This window comes from Lonchura striata, chromosome 12 (genome assembly GCF_050655825.1).
Source record: "Lonchura striata isolate lonStrDom1 chromosome 12, ASM5065582v1, whole genome shotgun sequence".
In the NCBI taxonomy this organism is placed as follows: Eukaryota; Metazoa; Chordata; class Aves; order Passeriformes; family Estrildidae; genus Lonchura; species Lonchura striata.
In genome coordinates this window covers 7,292,800-7,318,180 of record NC_140714.1, presented here as the reverse complement: position 1 = coordinate 7,318,180, position 25,381 = coordinate 7,292,800, and the positions used below count along the sequence as shown (strand labels likewise).

General features: G+C 45.5%; 1 protein-coding gene across 13 annotated transcripts in view; it reads right to left on the bottom strand.

Moving 5' to 3' along the window:
• Positions 1–25,381, bottom strand: part of CADPS (calcium dependent secretion activator) — a 206,050-nt gene that overhangs the window by 158,443 nt on the left and 22,226 nt on the right. For all 13 annotated transcript variants that reach the window (XM_085590072.1, XM_077786151.2, XM_077786154.2 and 10 more), the window contains exons 2-3: positions 7,278–7,391; positions 2,942–3,274 (exon numbers count right to left, since the gene is read on the bottom strand). In XM_085590072.1, the coding sequence (XP_085446198.1) occupies positions 2,942–3,274; positions 7,278–7,391 (447 nt within the window). The remainder of the gene's footprint in view (positions 1–2,941; positions 3,275–7,277; positions 7,392–25,381) is intronic.

The following is a 25,381-nucleotide window of genomic DNA, read 5'->3' as shown; positions in this document are numbered from 1 at the left end:
AGCTCCTCTAGAAGTCTTCCACAGCCACAGGTTAATTACAAAGCAGAAGAGCTAAATTTAAATCTTGCCAACAGGTTCTGGACCAGAAAGACCAGACTGAAACACATTTCTCCCTTCAGCACACCTCTCACACAGCAGAGGAGCTGCTGGAGCCAGAGATGCTCAGTTCTCATGCTGACTCCAGTGGAGCAGAAACACCAAGCCACGTGGCATGTGTTATGCAAAAAGCGCAAGACTCGTGTATTATTTAAAATGTTCTAGTCAGAGTTTGTGCTTAACAACACTATAATCTTCACAACTATGCTGCTACGACACCACTTCCCATCTTTGTTTCCTAAAAGCCTTTCCAACTGCATTAATACCTTGTTATCAATAACTGCTATCTCAGATCCTGCTAAATCACTTCTATCACATTAAGAATACACTTATCTCATGCCCCCCGGGGCTATTGTATTAAAAAATCCTTTAGAAATCATCCTCCTTCTGCACAAACAAAATATTATCTCAGAAGTGAATGGAAATGCAGTCCCAGTGATGCAATCATTATGCAATTAGTGTGATGTAACAGGAGGCTGCAAAGAGAAAAGCATCTCCTTTCAGACCACAGAAGTACCAGCAGTGTTTGGGGCTCTCAGCATCAAACAGAAGACAACTAGGAGGACAAATAGGCAAAGCCTTGCCACCCTTTGCTTCCTGGCCCAGCCTCTGGGCAATTTAACCCTGCACACCAAGGTAAGGGAGAGCACAGACCAGCCAGACCCTCCACAGAAGATAACGGGCTTTGCTTTTCTAATCACAAGGGACTGACTGAGAAACTGCATGAACAGCAGAGTGCTGCTACTCTGGAGAGAGTCAGACAGCCTGCAAGGGAAGAGGCTGGTTTTCCTAATTCCTCCCAAACATGGCAGACAAGCACAGGTCAAAAAAAGTGTAGTTTATACCATACTGAGAACCACCCCAACAGACTGGCTGCAAACAGTGGGTAAGTCCCTGCAGAAAGAGCAATGGTCAACAGCCACTTCTGTGCTTCATGGCAAGAGAGAAGTACAAATTATCTGCTGCTGGCCAGAGAGCTCCAAAGACCCCGCTGGTGTAGCCTGGGTGACATGACCACAGATACCATCAAAAAAGGGTCCCCAGAGCAAAGCCTGTGGTTCCCCTGGGTGCCCACTGCTGCCTTCCCTCTGCAGAGGGAGCAGCAGTGACCTGATCCCCAAGGGGCAGGGTCCCAGCCCACAGCACTATGGCACTTTAACCACTCCCACTGCACCCCAGGAAAACACCCAGCTGCTCAATGACTCCTGACTTGGCAGCTTTCTGAGGCTGCACTACACAAAGGGCTTTCCCTTATGCATAGCTTATCCTCACTATCCAGGTATTAAAAACAGAGTAACTTCCATGCTAATTCTAGCTTTCATCAGAAATTATGTCTTCCTGCAAAAGCTTAAATTAAAGGTTTACTGCCTCCAAGTATTAGAAAAGACCCAGAATGAAATCCTCCAGGATTAAAACCAGGTCTCATGCAGGAAAAAGGTTGCTTGATGCAACAGGGCAATTTGCAGGGAGCAGCCTCTGGGTTCACAGTGTCAGCCAGAAAGATTCTAACAAGCAGAGATCACAAAGCAGGGCAGCTGTGATCAAACACTGTTTTCTGCCTCAGTGGGAAGCACAAACCAGGAGGGAAGGATCACACACGCTCACACAAAGCCACCCCGGTCCTTAGCAAAGCACAGGTCAGACAGACACAGGGCTGGAGTTTAAGTTAAAAAATAAACCAAAACATGGCAGAACTGACACAGCTCTTGACACATCACTGAAAACATTATGGGTTTGATTTTAAAGAATTCTTCCAACAGAAGATGGAGGCATAAAATCTGTGTAAACACAATTTATGAGGGCCACTGCAGTTTTTGTTAGGAAGACATATTACTCAGGGACATTTATCATCCTCTCCCCACTCTGTCATTAAAGTTTGAGATGAAGAAGAGCAAATGCAAGATAACAAAGGCTCTTTACAGGGGTAAAAACAGATCAAACATAATTCTCTGTGTCTTAAAAAGAATTGGAAATGTCTAGACAGAAGACAGACAGAATTGGTCTCAGATGTATTCATTTCAATAAACTGAAGCCTTGAATTACAGGGAAAAGACTGTGGTCTGCTCCTCCTCCAGAAACTTTCCACACCTTATTCCCTCTGTGACTCTGGCATCCTTTATCCCGCCTGTGATATTTATATCCAATAGCAGGGGACTGTAATCTGGGTCACCAGCAGTGTGGATAGCCACTGACAGCCCTCAGCAAGAGCTGCTGGAATCACAAGCAGCACTGCAGAGTCCTGGCTATGCAACTCTGGAGAACTGGCCCTTCTAGGGTAGAAAGAGGAATGGGAAAGGTTTTCAAGTGCAAGCAGAGCTGCCTTGAGGTCATGGGGCTTTGGGATGCTCTTTCCTTCCACCACAGGCACTCAGGGATCACAGGGCTCCCTCTCCTTAAGGAGAACCTGTATAACCTCAGCAACCAAGTCTGCATAAGCCACCCACTCTAAGGACTCCCAGAATTTGACTACTGATATCACAGGGTGTAAGAACCTCTGTCATTTAGACTGGTGAAGTGACATAGAGAGGCCAAACAAACCACAGGCAAACAGCCCACTTAAACACCTCAAAGACCTGCTCACCCAGATACAGAGCTGAGGAATAAAGTTTTTCCATCTCAGCAATCCTATGGAATTGAGCAAGAAAATGAGCAAGAGAAGGAGGCCCACATGGATAGCCAGAACAACACTGGCAGCGCAGAAGTCCCACCATAAACCAACCCCCACTTTCTTGGCAGAAGTTCTCTTCAAAAGAGTCTGGTCAGGCACAAAGTTTCCAGTTCATAGGAGCAGTATTTCCCATTGGCTAAACTCCCCCAAAAAAACCCTCTTCCATTCCCACTGTACCTGACATGCATTGTACAGTAGCTGATGCTCAAATTTCTTGATCCCCAGGATGTTCTGGAACATCTCATAGAGCTGCTCCTTGCTGAGAATGAGCTCCGAGGCAGCACTCGCTGTCATCCTGGCCTGTTGCTTCCGGGGATCCTCCTCCCCACGGTAAATGGCATCAAACTTTGCCATCCAAGAGCTCAGGACTGTCTCCTTGCTGAGCCCATCAATTTCTGGCAGGCTGCGCACTCTTTTCTCGATGTGCTTCTTGAAGACCTCCCGGGAGTCGTTTGCCGAGCACCCTCCGCTCTGCACCATCCTGGCAACGCGGTCGCTCTTCAGGAATACCTGCAGTTAAAAAGAAATCCTTCTTAAAGTACCACAAAAGGTGGTTTCACTGCTGGGAAGCTGCTTATTGACTGCCAGGACATTCTCCAACTCCTCACTCTACTGCCACATGTTGCCAGAGGTTTCAGCTGTACTTTGGGAAATGTAGTGAAATCAGATGAAGCTCTGCTTTGCCTCCACTACAATTAAATATTTTGATGCAATTAGGACTTGATGTGATGTTATGGCCACACCTCACCAGATACATAAACAAGCTTTGGGAAAGCAGGATTTTATTTTGTTCCATCTGATGTTTTAATAAGGAAGTTTTTTCATAACTACATTTACTTAACCAAGTTCTGCCCTGTTAGAAGGAGCAGAGTCATTTTACTGAAGCCAATAGCATTGCACTGGATTTATTCTGGTAGCCAGGCCCCTGGGAAACCTCTGCAGGGACCAGGTTTACACTCTAATTCTACCACACCAGAGTGCAAGACGGTTCAGCATGGCTTGAACCTTTGCAGAGATGCAGGAGAAAGGGAGGGAGAAGACATTTTATAGAGATGTTCTTCCCACTGCAAGAGCAGCAAAAGGGTCAAAACATGGCAGACTCCCACAGACCACAGATGTCCTGAGAGCAACACAGAGCTGAAGGGTTAGAGAGTCAGAGGGATATTGTGTTGGCTCTCCTCTCCCAGGCCCTGAACACAGAAGAGAAAACAATATCCAGCAAGAAAACTGCTGTTTTATTAATAATGATGAGAACTGATGAATACAGCAGCTTGGGAAGAAGCTGTGCCCTCACAGGGGTGTATCTGTCAGCTCTCAATAATTAAAGAGCTTGAGGATGACCTAAGGACGTGATAGATTTATTTTTTATATACCATTCAGCCACACAGTACTCCATGTTCCCAGATGCTTGATGGCACAGGCATCTGTTGGCAGTAGTAGTGGGTTTTGTCCAAGGACCAAATCAAAAATGATGCTGAGGAAGAGCTGGGCTATTTCCTTCCAATATCACTATGGGAGCACCCACTCCCTGCAGACAAGACAGACAGAATGCCACCAGCAACATCTTCAGTCCATGCTGAAACAACAGCAGCATGTGCTTCATTTCCTTGTGGAGATATATAAATATGAGTGATAATGCCCCATGTGTGTGCAGGTGCTTTCAAGTAAGGGGTGAGAGCTATCAAGAGCCAAGCTCCTGATGCAGCCAAGGAAATTATCACCACACTGACTGCAGGAAATGGTGGGAGGTCACAGTGACCAACCCCACTGTAACCTCCTGGGCTCCCATGTCCCCTCATCCATGCCAGGTGCCCAGGCCTGAACCTGTGTGATAGTGCTAATGACTTCCCATACCTACCAGGGCTGTTGTTATCCATGGCCCTCCCCTCAGCATCCTGAGCAGTGGGATCTGGCTCCCCAGTTCCCTCAGCCCTGATTCTTCCTCCCTGGGTGTGGAGTAGCAGCCACAGAGGAAAGGAAGGCTGCAGCTGGCAGGGAGGAGGCAGGCACAGGGGAGCATCAGTCAGACACAAAGCAGCAGAAATTGTGAAATAGGAAGATTTTAAAAAAGAAAAAAAGAGGCGTTCTGTCCTATTTTCTTTAGAAAACACCAGGTGAATTGCCTGGCTGTAGGACTGCTTAGTAGGGTTGCCAGGAGCCAAGAACTGCCTAGAACAAAATCCTAGCATGGGTGCACACACTGAATCTTGCAGAAAGGAACAGACCTCCAGGAGCTGGGTCAGACATCTCCACACCCACAGATGAGCCCACCATGCCACTGTGTCCCTGTCTGCCCACAGCAGACTGGAAATGGGTTTAATTAAGCACTTCTATCATATGCACTGAAGTGACTGCTGCAAAATGTGCTGGTGACAGACAAAGCTTTACTCATTAGAAGTCAAAGGACCTGAGAAGAGCTCCCCTGCAGTGTGTTGGAGGATGCTGGGCCTGTCTGCGCACACGGGTCTGCAGCATTCCTGCAGGCACAGCGCTGCTTTGCAGAGCAGCAGCAGATCACTCAATTTTTTAATTTGATAGCAGCCTGTGAACTAGCCTAAGACTGACAACCACATGCTTACCCTGACAGCCAGAATTAACAGCAAAATGTGGCCATGCAAACACATTCAGGGCAACAGAAAATGCTTTTCTGACCTACAATGTCACCCTTATCTTTTTTTCTCTGCAAAAAAAAAGTAATTCCCAGGTAATGAACTTATCCTGCACCATTAATAAGTGGACCTTTTAGAAACACCAGCCATGTCCTACATAGAGATTACCAGTTTCAGCTGTTTTCCAAGCCATCTTGCAGATTTATAAATAAGGAAATGCTGATTTCTAGATAGCACCCAGGAGAAGGACAGTTAATTAAATAAAACTGAGATTTGCAGGAGCTGAGATAAGCAGCATCTGCCATGATTTGCACAATGGATAAACCAAGGGGGGCACATCTCTGCAGAGAAGAAAGGGAGAATAGTCTTAGCAGGGAACACTGCTCAGGCACTGAGGGTTTCTGTGGCAAGGCTTTGCCTTGTGCCCACTGCAGCTGGTGCTGAGGAAGAGCCACAGAGGCAAGCTTCAGCTGCACAGAAGCTGAAAGCACCCGGCCATCAAGTAAAGGAGACCAACAGCTAAAAAGAAGAAAAGGAAAGCTGTGCTAAAGGACACAGAGTGATGCATTACTCTTTGCATGGCCTCTTTTAAGCAGGACAGAGCCAGTGGAGGGTCCACTTGAGAACACTGGCTTGTGTAGATCTAGTGCTAATCTACTGCTCTTTTTCAGTTTGATAACTTGGGGCATTTATACAGCACAGAACTTCTGCAGGTGACAACATTCAGCCAGAGTGAAACAGGGATGTATTTTGCCTGGTTTTAAGTAGTTTCCTTTTCCTGACCAATAATCTTATCCGAACAGATTATGCTGCTCTTGTATCCTAAAACATGGCTCATTCCATCTTGAAAACTTTGAGAGCACATGTTCAGTGAAGCCGTGATGATCCCTTGGCAGTTTCTTTTCTGATAAAAGATGTAAATGACTCTCTGCTTCCTTCCTGTACAGAGAATGATGTAGGAGGAACTACTAGACTGGTTTAACAGAGTTAATCCAGAGATAATTTGTGCTTTTCTTACATGGAAGCAGCTGCTGTCATATCCTATAGAGCTAAAATTCTCTTCAGTTTTAGTATCGGATGTTGGTCCCCTCTTAAATTGCACTTCTAGAGAAATATTTTATGTAGGCAATTCAAAATCTTCACCTTCTATGACAGAATAGCTCTAGGGAGAAAGAAGTGCTTTGCAGAAAGGCTAGCAAAAAAATAAACAACACTTCTTATAAAAATGACAAGCACTGATTTCCTTCAAAACCAGAAATGCTTTTATTCTAAGCAGAGATATAAAAGGCAGCATTATTGGCTACATGCAAAGAGGTGCAAAAAGACAGATATGCATAATTATTCTTTTGCACAATTATGAACAATGTTTCATGTTCTCTGGTATCATCTAGTTTTGTATATGCACATCCTCCTCACTCCCCCTTTGCTTTGCAGCACTTGTCAGGCCAAAGGAAAAAGAGAAGATTCTTGCTGAAAATCCCAAAGTCAATTGGACACATTGCAAAAGCTTCCGCAAGAACTGAATGTGCTGCCCAGATTTCTCTTGGTATTTTTCACAGGAAGCACATGAGATTTTACTGATTTTTCCATCTTCACTGTTTCAGAATACACTGTTCAAAAGTATCATGAAAATATTTTTCAGCTCAAAGGAAGGGCAGTCTTCCCCATAATCAAGCTATAAGGCATAGGGGCATAGGGGTTGCTCTGGTTGTTCCATGGTTTACATTCAAACCCTGAACCTCCCAAACATTGTGATATACCAGACATCAGACAGAAGCCACTTTGCATTTGCCTTTGCTTCATACTGTGTGATAATGGACAAACCATTAATTCAGAATTCAATCCCATCTGTGAATAGGGATGAGGACACAGATTCATAAGAGCATTGCATCGTTTCTCCTTACCTCGTAGTAGCTCTGGACAGCATTTATAAATGCTTCATCTGCCACAATCTGGGTTTCTCCATTGAGAAAGGCCTGGAAACGATCTTTGATTGTCTGGAGCTGCTGCTTACTTATCTGTAAAACAAGCCAAAAGAAGAAAATTCATCAAAAAAGGTTTATGTATGAGGGAAAAAAACCCAGTAATTGATCTTCAATATCTTATTGGGATGCTTATAACGTGCATTTCTGCTCTTCTTTGGGGCCAGCAGCAATAGCTGAGGAACCAGCCACAAATGGGTACACGCACACGCACTCTGAAGCCTGGCGAGTTCATTTAGGCACCTGAAGTCACCCTGAACATCATTTCTAAACAACTCTGCCACCACAAAAACACACACAAGACTTTTACTGCTTCAAGTATACTCAATTCAAAAGCAAGCTGCTGTGTCAGTGCTTGGAAAAATCTGTTTTGTTGCAACCCCATCCCACTCAGCCTCTCCTCCCCTTTAGAAACTGAGGTTTCATACCAAATGGAAAGCCTTGCAAGCTAGCTGTTGGTGGCTTTTTTTTTTTTTTTTTTTTTTTTTTTTTTTTTTTTTGTCCTTGCTCATTGTGCTAATTTCTTTTGGCTTTTCACATACAAACCACCAGTCAAAATCTGTGGTGAAAGAATTTATTATTGAAATCCTATGACAGCAAACCTGTTCTCCTTTTCCTAGCAAGGACTTTCTCTGCTGTCTCTTTGCTGCTCAAAACACTTCCTGTCCAGCATACAGCTGGTATAACTTACAAGATAATTCTAATTCTGTTACAGTGACATCAATAGAAAGTTTACAGGGGTTTATTCCAGCCTTGTAATATAACATGCCATTATTTTTCCAATTTATCTGTCAGTTTAAAACCAGACACAGCTAAAAACCCACCTCTTCAGGTTACAATGCAGACAAAGTCACAGCAGGCACGTAAGTCATGTATCAGCAATGCCAGCCTAACATCTGTAGATATGACAACACTCATGCTGAAAAATTGCAGGGATTGAAATGTAGCTGGGATAGATGGGGTTACCTCATGTTCAAGGATAAAAATTAATTTCAACAGAAGGAAGCAAACAATATGTGTGTATTGCAACTTCAAACTTAAAGGGAAAGGAGAGCAGTAAGAATTAGGACAGGTGTTTATTTTATTGACTAAGAAGTCTAGAGAAGTGTCTTTTTCCCTCATTCCTTCAGCCCTAATGGGCTGGAAGAAACCAGACCATTAGAATGGAAGAGAATGATAAAAATAATGGTTCTAAGTGTCTAAATGGCTTTGAATAAAGTATAAAAAACTGCAGAGATTCAAACAACTAGAGCATAATGATGCCTAGTAAACACCACTAGTGATAAAAAGCAGGAGAGGGACCACTTGGAAAATGCAGTGATAAATATCACTGAAGCTACAGTCATGATCTGCTACCTGGGGTGTTTGGGGACTGCAGCAATGAACATCATGAACACTGGTAATTAATGCCTCAACACCATGCTGAGGGGGGTTAGTGAGCAATAGCAATTTGATGTGATAATCTGGGATTATCCTACTTCTAATGGAGAAGCGTTCATCAAACAGACAAAGTGAGACTCGCTATGTTCTGCTTTAGAAAATGTGAAACAGCCTTCACCACCTTGTGGGTGCTGCAAAGGTGGGGCACTCGCACCCCCAAAACACCAGCCCAGACTTCACAGGGTCTGACATGTGCAACAAAGCCCAGCATCACAGGGCTGGAGTAAGGACCATTCCTTAACCTGACCCACCTCAGCCTTGGGCCATGAGCCCAGAGGAAAAGCACTGGCAAAAGCTTATAGCTTTTAGGATGGCAGACACTTAGGACCAAAAATTATATCCTATCTGCCATGTCAGGAACCTAAACCCCCTTTGGAGTGTTTGCCAACAGCACCTTAGACATCAGGAGCCCTAGGGCAACACGCACAACATCAGATGCTAAACAGGCACCAACTTTATCTGAGCTGATGGAATTGAAAACTGGGTCAATGATAAGAGGAGCCAGAGACAATGCAGTGATCGAAAACACCTGTGGGAAGGTGCTAGGTCTGTTTTTATTAATCATTTAATTATCTCAAAGAAGCAAAAGGCAAGATGTTAATTAAATGTATTGACAGTTTTCTATTAGCAAGCATTGTGGATGTCAGAAAGAAATTACAGGGCAACAGATGCTATAAAAAGCCAAAGAAAGAAAACAGAAAAACTACAGGTAACCTTGAAGTCAGGGAGCTGAGGCACACAGAAAGACATACTAAGAGCACAGATGCTCTCAGCCAAGAGGCTTTTTATTTGAGATTTTAACAACATGCATGGAATATGTATTACATTTTTGTGTTCAGGTTATTTCTTAGGACACCCTCCAAAAGCCCTTGCTTGTTCAATTCCTGTAATGCCATCTAGCAGCAGTATTTTATCCTTCCTCAGTACTGAATGGGCTACTTTCAGAACGAATGATGCTCCTTGAAATTCCTAGAAATTCCCAATACGCAGCTCACACGCAAGCTCCTGGGGGCTGTGGAAATGAATCATCAGATTTGTTTCTACAAGAGTGTCAGCTGCCTCTTCCTCAGCCAAGCTGCATGCCAGCATTTTCCCCATCCAGGGAAAAGGAGATCCTCTCTGATCACACCTGGCTGCAGCACAGCACAGCCCTCAGCTAACAGGGCCCTCAGTCTGACACCCCCACCAGACCAGGAGACAGCACTGGGTATTGATCCATGTCTGTGCCACTGTTAGAGATGTTATCAAGGAAGCTGTCTGAGACACAATTTAACTGTTTTCATATCAAACTTAGCTTCTGCAGCACAGCAGCAAACACCTGGTGCAGAAAACCACACCACAAGGGAGCAGAGGAGACCAGACCTGCAGGTCAACCAAATGTGCCCAACACGCTTCACCTCCTATTTTATGTCTCCTCCTTCCCCATCAGGCCCTACAGGCATTGCTGCCAAATCCCAGAAGCACTTCTAGGGCAGCTGGGAGGCTGCAGCTCCCAGCAAAGGCTGGAGCAAGGCAGGGGGGCAGCCTCAGCACCAGAATCACTCTCCAGAGCCTTGAAGCACTGCCAAGTGATGCCACTAACTCAGCCACAGGCTTAAAAGAGCACGTGCCCTGAACACTCAACTGAAAGCTTAAGTGCTTTAAAAGCAGGGGTGTTATTTTATCTCCTGTAATTAGAGGCACCAGTGATAAGCTAGAAATCCACAAAAAGCAAGCCAACAGCTTCTGCAGATCCAGTAAGGCCACTCAGTTACCTTCCATAGGGTGCTCACAAATAGCAGAGAACAGAATTACTTCCACTTGCAAGGACATCAGTACAACATCACAGCCTTCCCACCAGCTGTGGCAGGAGGTGAAACCCTGTTAGGCTGCAAGCCAGCAGGGGTGTGGATGTTGGGGGCACAGCCTTGCTGCCTCCCATGCAAACAAACCCATGTGCCATCACCCAGGAGAGCTGGGAGTAAGCAGGAAAACTGGTGGATTGAAGAGGTTTATTCTGTTTAGCTTCCCTCACTTTTCCAAACATCTCTGATGCCCCCTACAACTGCTTCCTATATGTGAGCCATTAAAAAACAAATAGTCATTTCTGCATTCCAGAGGGATCATGGAACACAGCACTCTGAACTCAAGAGAACTCTCCCAAGTTAACACTGTGTTTGAAGCAGTGTTTCCCAGACCTTTACCTGTCTGGGAGTATGTAAGTTGCCAGGTAAACACAGACACATTAAAAATTGTAATCAACTGAGGCAGTGAACTCCTGGCACAGGTATCAGGCATGGCACCCATGGAGCTTTTGGGCTGGCATCTCTTGTGGATAGCATGGATTTTTATAAGAAGCTTGGCAGATGTCTTTCCCATATTAGACTACATTATGGGAAGAGCTCACCAGTGACTAGACATCGGCCCCAAATGATTCCTACTTTCTTGGTCTAATTTGTTAAGAAAAACCCCATGCCCAGCACAATCTAAGAACCTCCCAATTTGACCAAAGACCCACCTGCCACAAGCAAATCACAGAGGCAAACAAATGAATTTCCTTGATGCAGAACCCAGCAAACAGCACATCAGCATCTTTGAAACAAATATACACCAGCAGCTTTCTTGCTCTGTGTTATTCTTGCACATACTCAGTCTAACTCAGAGCCAAATGCAAACCTGAATGCAGGGAGCCATGGCACCTTCTCCAAAGTGTTCCAGACAGTGAACAGCTGGCACCATCTCTGCACATCATCTCCACCCCATTTGCCTACACCAGAGAAGCACGAGCACTGCAAAGAGGAGCTGTTTGCCACAGAAAGCTTCCCTGAAAAAAGTTATACATAGCAATGTGCCTCACTAAGCCATCCTCTCTCCAGAATGCTTTGCTGAGTCTGAGCATGCAGGAATAAGTACAGCACCAAAATGGGCCCAGAAAGGCTGTAGCATCTCCAGCCTTTCAAATTTCCATAGCCTGACTGCATGAAAATTATCTGTTTTGGGAGGGAGCCCTGCTTTGAACAGGGAAATTGGGCCAGAGACCTCTAGAACTCTCCTGCAACCTCCATTATGCTACAGCAGTACCAGAACCAACAGAAGATTTGGAAGAAAGGGCCATCCTAAGTTGCAGATTGCTGAATCTATCAGTAAGTACCAAGCTGCAGCATAGCACGTTCATACCACAAGATACTCAAACCTGCTAATAAAGCCCTGTCCATCAATGTGATGGCTGCTGAAATCAATCAGATTTGGGCTGTGCAGAAGGATGTTTCCAAGGGAAAGCCACCATGTAGCTGAGAAGTGACCCCCTTCCCTGCCACACTTGAACACCTCTAATCAAAGACTGAATGTTTGAATGCACTGATGCCTCACAGAGCCCTTGCACGCTGCACATCACACTGAAGGGTCTTTCCTGCAGGCAGGACATGAGGATGCATCACAGCACTGCACACTGGTCCCTAATGGCTCAGCCCATCAGCATCATCCCTGTCCCAAAGGCATTGTTTCAGCTGAAGACTGCAGGTAATTCCCCTGGGAATTACCTGCCTTTTGTCCAGAAAGCCCAGCAGCAGTCAACCACAAGAAGCACTGAGTTCTTCCTTCTTAGGACACCTGCTGCTCAAGGACCACTGCAGGGAGGAAAAAAGGAATATTTAACTGCTCACTGCATTGTTGCTCTGGGTTTGGTTTTGTAACATGCAATAAATATTTCATTACTCCTCAGCACCAGGTGATTTGGGAAAAATCTAAACCAACCAAATGAGCATCTCTCATCACTGCTGCTTTTACAGCCAGAAAACCAGTTACAACACCAACAGTGTGGGAGGGATGGTGTGGGGAGCAGCTAGCACTGGTCTCAGGAGAGAGGCCAGAGGCCCCAGCAATGGGCATGAGACTAGAAGAAAAAAAAAATCAGGTTATTTTGCACTAGGAAAATGTATCAGGTCATCCCTCTGCTGATGCTGATTTGCCTGCTTCAAGAGAGGGCCACAGGTGGGGTGACTCCCAGCCCCAGCATTTGGGGTTTTAATTGCAAACTCTCCTGAGCAGATGTGGATGCTCTGCAAACAGCTGAACACTGCTGGCTTTTCACTGCTCACATACACAACCACGATTAATTGGCAGTCTCAGGAAACCATTCCCAGCCACCTAACAGTGCCTTTTCTGGTTGTTTCAGAGAAATGTAATACTTGTTACCAGAAGGAGCTTCTTGTGCTTTAGTTCCTGACAGCCACCATACATCTTTCCAGGGATACCCTTGCAGTCTGACCATATGCAGACCATTGTGCACACACCCACTGTTTTCCTGCTGCCTGTACAATTCCCTCTTTGTGGGTGTTTGATTTGTTGCCTCTCCCTCGGTCCATGCTTTACAGACCCTGATGAATGCACATTGGCCACCCACTCTCCAGCCACAGTCATCCTTTGTGAGTGGCAAATGAGAAAAAGGCATGGTCCTGGCAAGCCACCCCAGTGTCACCTACTCCTCTCTCAGAAGAGCTGTCCAGCTGATTTGTTGCAGAGAAAATGACTGCACCATGACCATGCCTGGGTTTACACATGTGGGCAGTGAAGAGCACAAACAAGTCCTTTTCTGCCTGCAGCAGCTCATGCCCTGTCTGCTCAGCCCACCTGTGATGTTGGGGATGGGTCAGAGCAATGGGGATCCTCTGGGAGAAACACTCCTACATGCCCACCTACCCTGTGCTCAGAGATCAGGCTGGGTTTGAGCACAAACAATGCAAACAGCTCCTGGGTCCTTACACACCAGCAGAGCACCGATTTGGAGGTCAGAGACTGAACCAGCTTCTCACTCAAGCAGCCCAAGAACAGATATTTACCCTGACCTAAGGGTAAATATCTGCTTCAGACATGTGACCACAGGGGAGAGAAAACCCACTAGAGCAGCCTGCAGAGGAAGAAAGCCCCTTCCTCTGCCCAGCCACCGAGCTAGCACCCAGCCATGCCTGCCCACAGCACCATCTCTAGTCCCTGCCAGGACCTCTCACTACTATTAGGAGCAAACTTCAGCAGCTTTGTAGCACAAGCAGTGAGTGTTAAATGATTTTGGCACTTGCTGGAACATTTCTCTTGTAAAGAGGCTTAAGTATTGCTGTGTAAGTGTGAGAAGGCAAAACATCAATCCCTTTGGTTAAGCCAGATGCAGATACAGAGGCTCTAGATCAAGCAGTGCAGATCTCCTCTTTCCACTGTCCCAGACTACATCCAGTAGCAGATTTATTGGAGAGACAAAGCACAGGCTCTGAAATACATGGATGTGCTTTTTTATCCTCTCAAACCCTGAGTATATTTCTTTTCTATGATTCACTCTGCCAGCTAGGCACACTTCTTTGACATACATGAAAGACCTAAAATGCTATTATGGCTGCTCCTACTTTCTGAAACTCTGCAGTGTACAATGCTAAAAAAGGAAAGCGGACCCAGGATTTGGGACTTGCCATGATGACTTTCCCCTTGTGCTTTCCAAGCTACACCTTCCTTTTTCAACCTGCCACCACAGAGCAAGCCTAGATGCAGCTACATCAAAAGATACCTTGCCACAGCCTGCTTCACTTGCTATCTTTGTTTGTACCAGGGGTATCCATCCAACATTCACTTATCACCCTTCCACCTCTCCCCCCTTGCATCTCTCCCCTTTTCCATTAACATCACAGAATCACAGAATTGTTTGGGTTGGCAGGAACCTCAAAGATCGTTCAGTTCCACCCCCTCTGTCATGGGCAGGCACACCTCCCACTAGACCGGGTGGCTCAGCTGTGATCCCAATCAGGAAATTCTGCTCCTGCCTACAAGTTTCTTTCTCCTTTGTGTCTCCCCCTGGCTGGTTCCTCCTCTGCAGCTGATGTGCTGGCAAGTAACCCCAAGATGGAGCCACCTGACAAGAGCACAGAAAACTTGGAACTTTTTCCACCTTTGATCTTATTTTACCTAAGCAAGCCATTAGTAGAGTGAGTTTGTGACAGATCCAACAGAGTAAGCTAGCCCTGCTGGGTGTCTTTCTGTGTATGATCAAACAGATACAGGGCCCTATTTTTTTACTGCTAATAAAAATATGATTTTGATCTTAGAAGAATAGAGAAGCCAGCAAAAAACAGGAGCAAGAAATAGCAATGATGAAATACTCGGCCAGTGACTGAAGATGGGCTGAGGGGTGATTGCTGCTCTGGGAAACCTCCCTGGTGACTTCTGCTGTGCCGGGAACCTTGCCTGGTGAGGTCTGCTGGGTAAAACACATCATTGTGATGTGGCAGCTTTCAGCAGAAAGCCCAGCATCATGCTGCCTGTGGTAAAAGTGCAGCTGCTCTGTTAATAAAACAGAAAAAACAAACCCATAAAAACACTAGCAGATATACAGCTAGGAAATAAATCCAGGAGACAGGCAGAATGGAGGCTGTGTAGAATGGGCAGAGGGAGAAGCAAAGCTCCCCAACACTGGATGCCACCTTTTGGGTGCCCAAAAATCCCTTTACTCCCAGGCTGTACTCTGCAGCTGGATTATCTCCTCCTCCTCTCCCTGGCTCAAACACCTTCCCTATTCACTCCCAGTCCCAGTCCCTGTCTGATTAACTTCAAGTCCTGAGGGCCACTAACACAAGCACTTACACAGCCTGTTCCAGCAAACCCTGCTAGCAAGGGCCTGGCCAGAGGGGCACTCTGAGACATGTTTGCTCTGACTGCTCTAGGAACTCTCTGTAAATGCAACAGACATGGCTTGGCCTTGCCCTTTCACTCCACTAGTGCAGTACATGTAGTACATACAGTGCATTGCTGCTCTGAGACCTCAAAAAATGCTTAACCCAGGAAAAAGGATCTAGGGAAGATCTTCCTTCTCCTCTGGAGCATCACAGGCAGTCTTGGAAAGTAATATTTTCACTCCTTTTTTTCTGTTGGATGGAAAACAACACATGTTCTATGGAAGCCTGTGAGTGTTAATGTGACATGGCTTTTGGGACATTACCTCCCATCCTTTCATGCCTCAAGACCTTGGTGGGCTGCAGTGGAGGAGGGAGGTGGGAAGCTGGAGAACATCACAGGTCCTTCTCCATGAGACACCCATGTCCAGACCCTTAGAAAAATCAGGAAAAGGCTGGGCTATGATCCTACTAGAATTTATATTTATTTCAGAATATGCTAAGGACAGGTTCCAGAACTTTGATATTCAGAGCCTGATAGAAAGTAAAAAAGACAGTTTGAGGTATGGGTATTACACATCTATTTCCTGATGGCTGCAAAGCCCTAAGCCTCCTGCTCTGTCACCATCACAGGTATGCAGAACCTCTCATTCAATCATCTGCAATAGATAGCTGATACTGTATTTATTAAAAAAAAAGTGCAAAATCTTTCACAAGGGTACAAGGGAGCATTTGCAAAAAATTCCTAGGTGCCCAAAAGGAGAATTGTATAGAAGTTATGGTTTTACACTGCTGATCAATGTGGCCAGTGCCCCTTTGACCAGGAACACTCTGCCAGCCCTTCCTGAGGAGAAACTAACAGCACAGAACCTCTTTTCACCATCTGGGCCAGTGTTATTTGGACAATTCAGCACACTGAAGATCAGCAACCCTTACTGCTGCTGACACTACCCAAGTATCTCCATTCTTGGACTAGGAATGGCCCAGTATATTGTGGGTTTGGAGATCCCAGGCACAACCTAAGGACAGTTACATATCCATAAACTAAATGATCCACAAATGGCGGTAAGAGACGAGGTGGGAACAAAAGATGATCTGTTCTGGGATTCAGGCAAGTCCTTGCTGTCCAATAAGCCCATTTGTCTGTTCCCTCTGTGCTGCATTTCCCATTTGTAAAGGAGAGTAACAGCACTTTGTTTCTCTCCAGAAGTGGCTACATGCATGAAAAGATTGAGAGCCTCTCACAGACTACGATGGTGCATATTCAAGAAGAAAAGCAAGCTACTTTTAGAGACAGTTTTAAATCACTATTTATACTATTTCCATCTCTGTGTTCCTATTCCAGGCAGATCTTACAGACTGCAGAAGCCAATCATCCTTCCTGGTTAATACAGCAGTTCATGCTGACTTAAAAATATTAAACAATCAGAGCTAAAGATCTCCTACTGACACTTCAGATGTCCAAACAAGAAATCCAAGCTTCTCTGTATTCTTTTTTAAGGTAAAAAAAAGTACATCTACCATCACTGGTGTTATTTTTGCATCATTTTCATCATTAAATGCTGCCTCTCCTCCATGTCACAACCTATTTTAAAAACAGTTCTTACTGAGCAGAAGTGGCAGACAAATGAATGGAGAATCAAGGACTCCTGGTGTGTCGCAGCTTCTGTGAAAATGCTGGTTTCAGCCTGGCAGAGTTAGCAGGGGAGGGAATGTCTTTGATGGGAATGAACAAGATGGCAAGAAATGAAGAGGAGCTCCCAGGCAGACAAGGCTGAAATGGTGAGTCCTGCTGTGGGCACCCCATATGCCCTCACTGCCCCTGCCAAGAGCTGAGGAAAGCACCAGCCCCCAAACCAGAGGGCTGCTGTCTGAATCAACATGAACTTGCACTGCTGGAGCAGAAGAGGAAGTAGATGCAGGTCTGAGCAATATTTCTTTTCCAAGCAAAGCACATTTTCAAAGCAGCCCACTAAGAGACGTGACCTACTACACACCATGGCTCTGGCTAAGTAGAGCTTGTCATGTTTGAAATTTTTCCTTATTCTATGCATCTGCTGTGAGTTCCAAGAAACAAACAAAAAGAAAGAAAACACTCCAGATTTTAAGAAAATCTGTGTAAGAGCCAAATACATATCTGATCCAGTAAAAGAGAAGCTGTCTCCTTCAGACAGCATTTGAAAAAGGTTCAATCAATCAGTCAAGCCAGAACAGAATTTGCTTCTAGATAGAAAAACAAGAGAAAAGGTGTGAAACTGTAGTGCACGTCCTCCTCCACCTGCTAAAGTGAGTAATATCAGATTTTACAAGGGCATGTTGTTTGGAGCTGGAGGAGAAAGTTTAGTAAAAGGTATTTTGTTCTGTAGCAACAAACTACTGCAAGAAAACAGCATTTCAACTTTCCCTGCCCACCACCTGACAGAGACATGGGAATATACCTTCACAGGATGGCTGGTATGTACCTGGAATAGCTGAGAATGTCTGTCTGCTCCTTCAAAGACATCTGGGAAATTCATCTGCAATAACATCATTCCACTGAGGTGATGTACTAATATTTAAATAAAGGCTAAAATTAAAGTTATGTTAAAATTATCCAATTAGCTTCCCACAGTTCTAGTCTTTGGACCCAGTTTCTGTCAGGAGGCTGAAAACAAAGGGGCAAATCTTGCAAATTATCTGAGGCATCACAGAGATGAGATGAAAGCCCCATGGGGACATACCCCCAAGGGGTGGCTTTGTGCAAGCAAGTGCTCAGATTTCCAGGCTTGGAGCAAATTCACTTGACAGGGAAGGCTGGAGGAAGCAGTGACCTTTTCTCAGCTTTAGGCTGTAAGCATAAATGAAACCCAGCTAGGGCAATCATGGCACACACAGCCTGCGTGCAGTGTGGGTAGGGCCCACACAGGCATCTGCAAGGGGGCAATTAACTGCTTGCATGAAATTAGGCATGAAGTTCAACCATGGTTTTCAAGATAAGGGAAAGGCCATTTGCTGGCTGACAGGTTCCAGAGTCTGCAGTGACCAGTCCAAGCCTTGCAACCCAGGGAGATCTCCTGGGGAACTGGTGGAAGGAGGTGAGGCACCCGAGCTGAGCCCAGTTTGGCACCGGGACCTTCCCATGCAAACCCCACTGGTGGAATGAGAGAAGCAACACCACAACCTCGACTGAATCATCCCTGGGGGCCTGGCTGAGGCAAGAGGGACATCCTGGCTCCCTGAGCGAGTAGCTCTCTGCCCTTGGTGCCTCTGGCCAGCATGCTGCCTGTCCTTTGCCTTTCACCTTTCACCTCCTGCCAAGTTTAATTAGAGCTAAAGAACATTCCCCCAAAGCTGCCTGCTGTGACCCAGCACCAGCAGCAGCACCCAATTGCACAAATCTTTCCTGTTGGCTCCAGAGCACAGGGAGCAAATGCAGCCAGATCTAGTCTGATCCAAACATCAAACACCTTCCCATCAGTCTGAAGACACTGTACTGGTAAGCTGGATGTAAAACAAACAAACAAACAAAACAAAACAAACACCCCAAACAAAACGAAACAAAAACAACAACGACAAAAAAAAAACAAAAACAAAAACACCTAAAATAAGCCTTTTTTTTTGCCTCTGATAGGCTGTGCAGCTTTTTTTGGCCAAAGGTTAGAGAGAGTAGTTTGAAACATCCAGATTTCCTAACAAACCTAAAAGAGTAAATTTGGTATCTCTATTGTACATTAACTCTCTAACGTCTGGCAGTTTTCAACAAAGCAGTTGCATATGGCCCTACATAAAAATCCTCTCCAAAAACACATGCCTACATATTAAAAACTCTCTCATTTAAGCCAAGAAAGCTGTTTTAAGGATTCCTGTGAAGTGTAGTATATTGCAGGCTGTCTCCAAAAGAAGGAAGATTCCTTTTTCTGCTTTGGGCTTAAGGCAGAATAATTTTAAAGGCTTTGAGTGAATGATGAGCTCTGTGCATTTCTGCTGGGAGGGTCAGAGCCCCCTGCTATCCCCTTCCCATCAGATTAGCTGTCTCTGCTTCTCTTTTGCTGTGGGTTGTGCAGAAGAATTGCAAACTGATGCTACAAGACCAGTGACCTGCAGCAGAAGGAGATGTAACAGATTGAGTAAATATGCTCTTCAACACACCCCCAGAATATGTTGTCCAAGCTCAAAATCCAGATTTCCTATATGTCTTACACTACCTTACGGTGGTGGCTTAAAATCCAGGAGGAGGGAGGAGAGCAGGCTGTGCACAAAGGGAGCAGAACACAGTCCCAAAGAGCAGGAGGGAAGAATTGCCTGTTGCTACATCAGGTCATGAGTTTGTCTACACATTTAGAGTTCAAGTTAAACCCCCCGCAAAAAGCAGCAAAGCTACTGCAGAACTGAAGCATATAATTTCAGAGGAGCGCTTGTAGGAGCAGAAAAACATGTGAGCATACAGAAAGAGAAAAAGACAAAATGAAATTATTCTTCATAAAAGACAGCTGTGCTAGCATTTGCCTACAGCATTCTCTATCCTGGAGCTTCCCTTCTGCTTCTGCTGCAAGAGATCACTGAAACCATAAAGTCAAAACCACAAAAAAAAAGGGAAAATAAGCTCCCCAAATGAGCACAATGCATTGAATCAATACTCTCATTTCCCTCCTCCCAATAAGTGTGAGGAGTGAGCTATGTCCTAGAAACAGGCCTGTGCAGGTGGCAGATCCCAGAGCTTGGGGGCAGCTGGGCCACAGTACTCCATGTTACTCTGATCCCATAAAACTGATCTCATATTATGCTGTACATGCACAGACAATCCCACCTAACCTCAGCCTACAGCATGGATTGCCTTTTTTTTTTTAAACTCAAACATTCCTATTAGAAGCCTCAGCCTACACTGAAGAATTAGAGATAACTGGTACCCGCAGAAATTGGAAGGAAAAACACTAATCTTAAATATTGCTTAAATAAAAGCTGCAGAGCTCAGGATGTGCGAATGAAGTCACTTACCTGAAAATGCCCCAAAATATTTGAATGAAAGGAGATTGGAGTTTCACTCCTGGTGCTGATTGCTGGGCCAGCACCAGCACAGCCAGTGATGGCTTTTCCCCTGGCATGACACACACTGCAGAGGGGGCCCACACAGCCTGCTCCAGAACAGGCAGCCCTGACTGACAGTTGTCTCAGAGATAAATGCTTTCCCAGCCCTCTGGAATGTCAGCAGTGAGCTTCCCTGGCAGCTGGATGAGGGAGTAGGCATGCTGGAGGATGGGCAGGGAGCCCGTGGGGTGTGCAGGTCACAGCAGGTGATGCCAGGTACCAGCTGCACTGGCTCATGCAGCTCCTTTGGCCTCAAAACCTCATGAACAAGAGGGGACCAGGCTCAACTGTGACCAAGCAAGTTTTGTCCAGAAAGCTGGGCCAGGCTGGGGTGTGCACAAAGGGGAAATGCCAAAGGCAGCACAAACAAGCCCATTCTCCTTTGTTGCACACTGGCAGGGCTTTCTCTGGCAATGCAAATGATACTTTGCCATCCAGCCCCTCCTTGTCTGCAGTTTCCAAATGTCAGAGTTTTACACACAATGGTTTCTTGAGTGGGCAAGTATCCTGCCCACACTGACAAGAGAAGGACAAACTGGTGGGAACCTTTGTTCCACCTCCAACTCGTTTCCAGCCAGGTTTCAGCACTTGGCTTGACACACGCAGCAGAAAAGCTGCCAGGCTCCAGCTGAAACCCTGGCTCAGAAACTTGGACATTATGCATGCTGTAGCAAACAAAATCAGCAGTAAAATAGTCCTCACCAGAAAATATTGGAAAAAAATGCCAGGGAAGCTGGCAACAGAAGTCACCTGAGAACTCCAGCACCCCTGCCCATCAGCTCCAGTCCTGAGGAAGATACTTTTGCCTTCACTAACTAAGAGCTCAAGTGTTTCTCAAAAGCAAAGTTGCACAAACCTGAATACAGAACTGCTGGGCACAAGTCACTTCTCCTGGTTGATGTCTGTCTTTGCAATTTCACTTTTCTCTCTGATGTTATCTCCCAGGATACACTAAAGCTCCCCTTAAATTTAGGTAGCAAATGGAAATTTTTATTTCCCTTAATCTTTTGAACTGTGACTACTTCTTTACAAACCATGTACTATTTTTGAGCCTTGTGATTAATTCCTTAGACATTTTTTAGAGAAATGTGCAAAACAAATCCCAATTCTTCCTGATACAATGCAGAAGCAAAGAAACTAAAGATAACATCAGAAAAAAAAAAAAACCAACAACAACAACAAAGAAAGACAGAAGCCTTTGCCACATTGCAGGCTAACAACAAGAACATGATAGAATAAAGATGCTTATCTTGAGCAACGAGAGCCTGCACAACATGAGTCAGTAAGAGCAAGGCACCCCTCAGCCTGTTTGGGAGATTTCTGAATGGGGCTGGTAGCTGAGCCCTCTGCTAAGCTGTGCACAAATCCTCTTTGCCTACGGGCTGACATTTGGGTGGGTGACAGGCTGCATTTCCTGCTCAGGGGCTGCTGCTGAAGAGGGAGAAATGTACCCTGTAGCTATGGAGGGCTACAGGGAAAGCCTCTGAAGCTTTATGTCAAAGGCTGGAATTCAAAAGACTTTTCTTCCCTTATTCTTGGTGCCTGAGAACCAGCATTAGCCCCCACCACACTCCTCAGCTTTACAGGCTCTTCCTAAGAAAGAAAACAACAGAACATTAAGCTGGCACAGTACTTTTGAAGTGACAGCAAGACCCCTTGCAGTAAAATCTCTGTGTGATGGAGAAGGAATTACCCCCACAATTTCACTCCTGTCAGACAGCAGAGCACAGCACAGGGGGTGCTGTGCTGCTGATGCCAGAGTGTAATTTCCATTAGTGTTAATAGGAACTACTGACAGAAGCAGCAGCCAAGAAGCCAAAAAGCCTCCAGTCTTGACGAGTGCCTTTGATGAGTACAGAACTGCATTAAGTCAGTCCCAGCAGCTGTACCAGGCAAATGAACACGGCTGTGAGCATGAGAAAAGAGCCAGGACTCAGACTCCAAGGAAGGGCTGGATCTCAGCTGGGATGGGCACTGGAGCTGGAGCAGCACAAATGGCCAGTGAAGTGCCAGCAATGGCACAAGTCAAACCCCACCTCCAGTGTCTACGTGGCAGTCAGTCACAGTCCTCAGCAGCAAGCTTGAAGGAACCAGCTGGCCACTGCAGCATTTCTTGCAGCTACTCCACTAACAGCTACTGCCAACAACCACCAAACTTCTTGGGATGGGGCACAGAAAAGCATTTTTATCCCCAGTGGAAACAAGATAGTTCACAAGAAAGTGTAGGTTTAAAAAAACAGGGTTTGGGATCAGAAGATGACATAACAAAAAACAAAAAGTGGGCCATGAAAAAACTGCATGTATGGAAATACAAGGGCTTAAAATTTAAAGACGTTGTTTCAGTCCCTCGTAGGGTCCAGCAGCTCCAACTGAGAGAAAAGGCCATCATTACAACCATCACTTCAAATCATCAAAGATTTTTTTGGATAAGAAAAGGCCTAGAGAAAAGTCATCCCCAAGATATGAAAATAGATTTTTATTAACTAGAGAAAAAGCTAGATACAAATCACAGTCTCCTGAGAATGGATAAACTAGATGTCAAGGTTATTTTCTTCAAAACAGTTTATAAGCAGGTGCTGAGCTGGTGGTGGCCATCTCCCTAGTGTGCCACACGAGGCGAGTCGCTGGCACAGCCTTGGCACCTACAATTTGCAGCAAAACCATCAGGTCTCACAGCAGATCCCCTGCCAGTTCTAAGTGCCTACCCACCACCTCCACCACTCGTTTCTCATCAGCTCTCCACAGACAGCAACAGATCATTTCATCCTGTTACTTATGCTACAAAATTTTAGACTCGAGGAAAAATAGGCATAACAACATTACATCATTTAAGCAACCAACTTAGCTGACTACATCAAAATTCTGCAAGAGCAACAGACCTTTAATTAAACTAACTAGCCCTGGGCCAAAGAAAGACTTCTCTCCTGTTGATTCATTTGATAGGAGGTGATGGTACTGCAATCACTGTCACAATTCAAAGCACTTCTGAGTACTTGCCCACAGATCACTCAAATCCCTTTGGCTTCAAATAGCTCTGTAGAAGCCTGGCTTATAGGCACTTGCCTCGTCCCATTCCCACCCTGGTCAGCTCCAGGGCCCGTTTTTGTGCTGATAACCTGAGACTCATAGCCTCCCTTCACCATTTGGTGCAAAATGAAAATAATAGAAAACCCTACCAGTCCTAGCCCCAAGGTGCTCATAACTTGAATAATTTCAGATGGTAAACCATGACAGCCAGGAGCAGTCCCCTTCACAGGGCTGTGCCAAGGACACAAGTCTGTGTCCCTTGGGCAGGGACTGATGCTGAGCTGTGGAAGGGGAGCCCAAACTTGTGCCAAGAGGGTCTGGATAAGCTGGGCACAGAAGAGAGAGAAAGCAGCCACTCCCATAGTACCCCGTGCACTTGCTGCCCTCAGGTTTGCCAAATGTCTCAGGAGAAGCCAGATTCTTCACAGGAGCACACTGCTGCAGGGAGAAGACACAGCTCTGTACAACCCAAAATGATGCTCCATCATGTGGCACTGCTCCAGCCCACACAAGGCTTCATCTTCTACTACACACTGAAGTGAACTGCATTTTTTGATGCTTTTTTCTTTTCTTCTGGAAAGAAGCTAATTAGAGTGGAAAAGATCTCTATGACTTTCAGATATACAACTCCTGTATTTCAGACTTTAATTTGTGTTATGCAACTACCACACACACACTGTACTTGAAATTATATAGCATGTAACCTAATCAAACACTACTAACAGCACCAGGCAGTTAAATCATGCTGTGATAAACAAGAAAAACAATTTTGTGTAAGCATGGCAAATTCTCCCTTGTGCCTTGGTCAAAGTGGCACCTACCACCAATTATCAGATTGGTAAAAGGCATTTGTTATTTGGGGTAATGGCTTAACTTAACATGCAAAGTGCATGGCTGGGGTGCACTAAGTACTCACAGAGCACAGGGAAAGGGCACCTTGGTGGCACTGATCACCCAGGGAACCCCTGAGAAGGGGAGCAGGAGCAAAGGCAACAAATGTGAGCCCAGGGCAGGGCTGTAAGAAACAAAGAGCTCCCTCGGGAAGGCTTTGAGGACAAGACTCCTGAAAGTATGGAAAAATCTGCTGGGGAAAAAAACAACTCATTGCCACTCACATTCATGACAAGAAATTAAAAGTATGTGTTACAGCAAAGGTGCTGGGCTGGATACAGGAGGCAAAGCCCTGTCCCAGTAAGGATGCAGATGCACAGCAGGAGCTGACCCTGGAATTCATGTCCCCACATCCTCAGTGGGACCAGCTGGACAAGTGCCACCAGGAACAACCTGGGCATGCTCAATCCAGCTTTAAGAGAGGAAGATGTTCAGACAGCCTAGGTCCTTCTAGCCCTATTTTTGCAGGATTTCTCCCCTTCACTCCAGCTGCCCTGCTGTACCTCACAAGAGGCATCCTGCAGCCAATGCTGCTCTGCAGCAGCCCCCGCAAGAGGCACAGGCTATATTTATTCTGGTACATTGCAGTGGGAAGCTTTAATCTGTGTAATCGCCTCAGAGAAGATTTCATTCAGTGAGGGGAAAGCAATTACTGTTTCATTTGCAACTAGTTGCCTTCCCAGGGTCTTAATCTATCAGAGCTGGAGGGTCCTGTCAGCCCCTGCACCTGCCTGGGCAGTTTTTGTGAGATAGGTTTATGCTTCTGATAAAAGCACCTGCTGATACTCAAGGTTTTCAGCCCCTGTTTGAAGCAATTTTTCTCCTCCCAGATGCTACTGCTTTTATCTGACAGCACACACCCTGCATGAAGAAAACAACTGGATATAATCCTAGATTAAAGGGATTGTAATGCAGAATTAAATACAAGCACTACCCTTCATAGGGTTTGCTGTCGTCATCCACCAAGCACAGAGC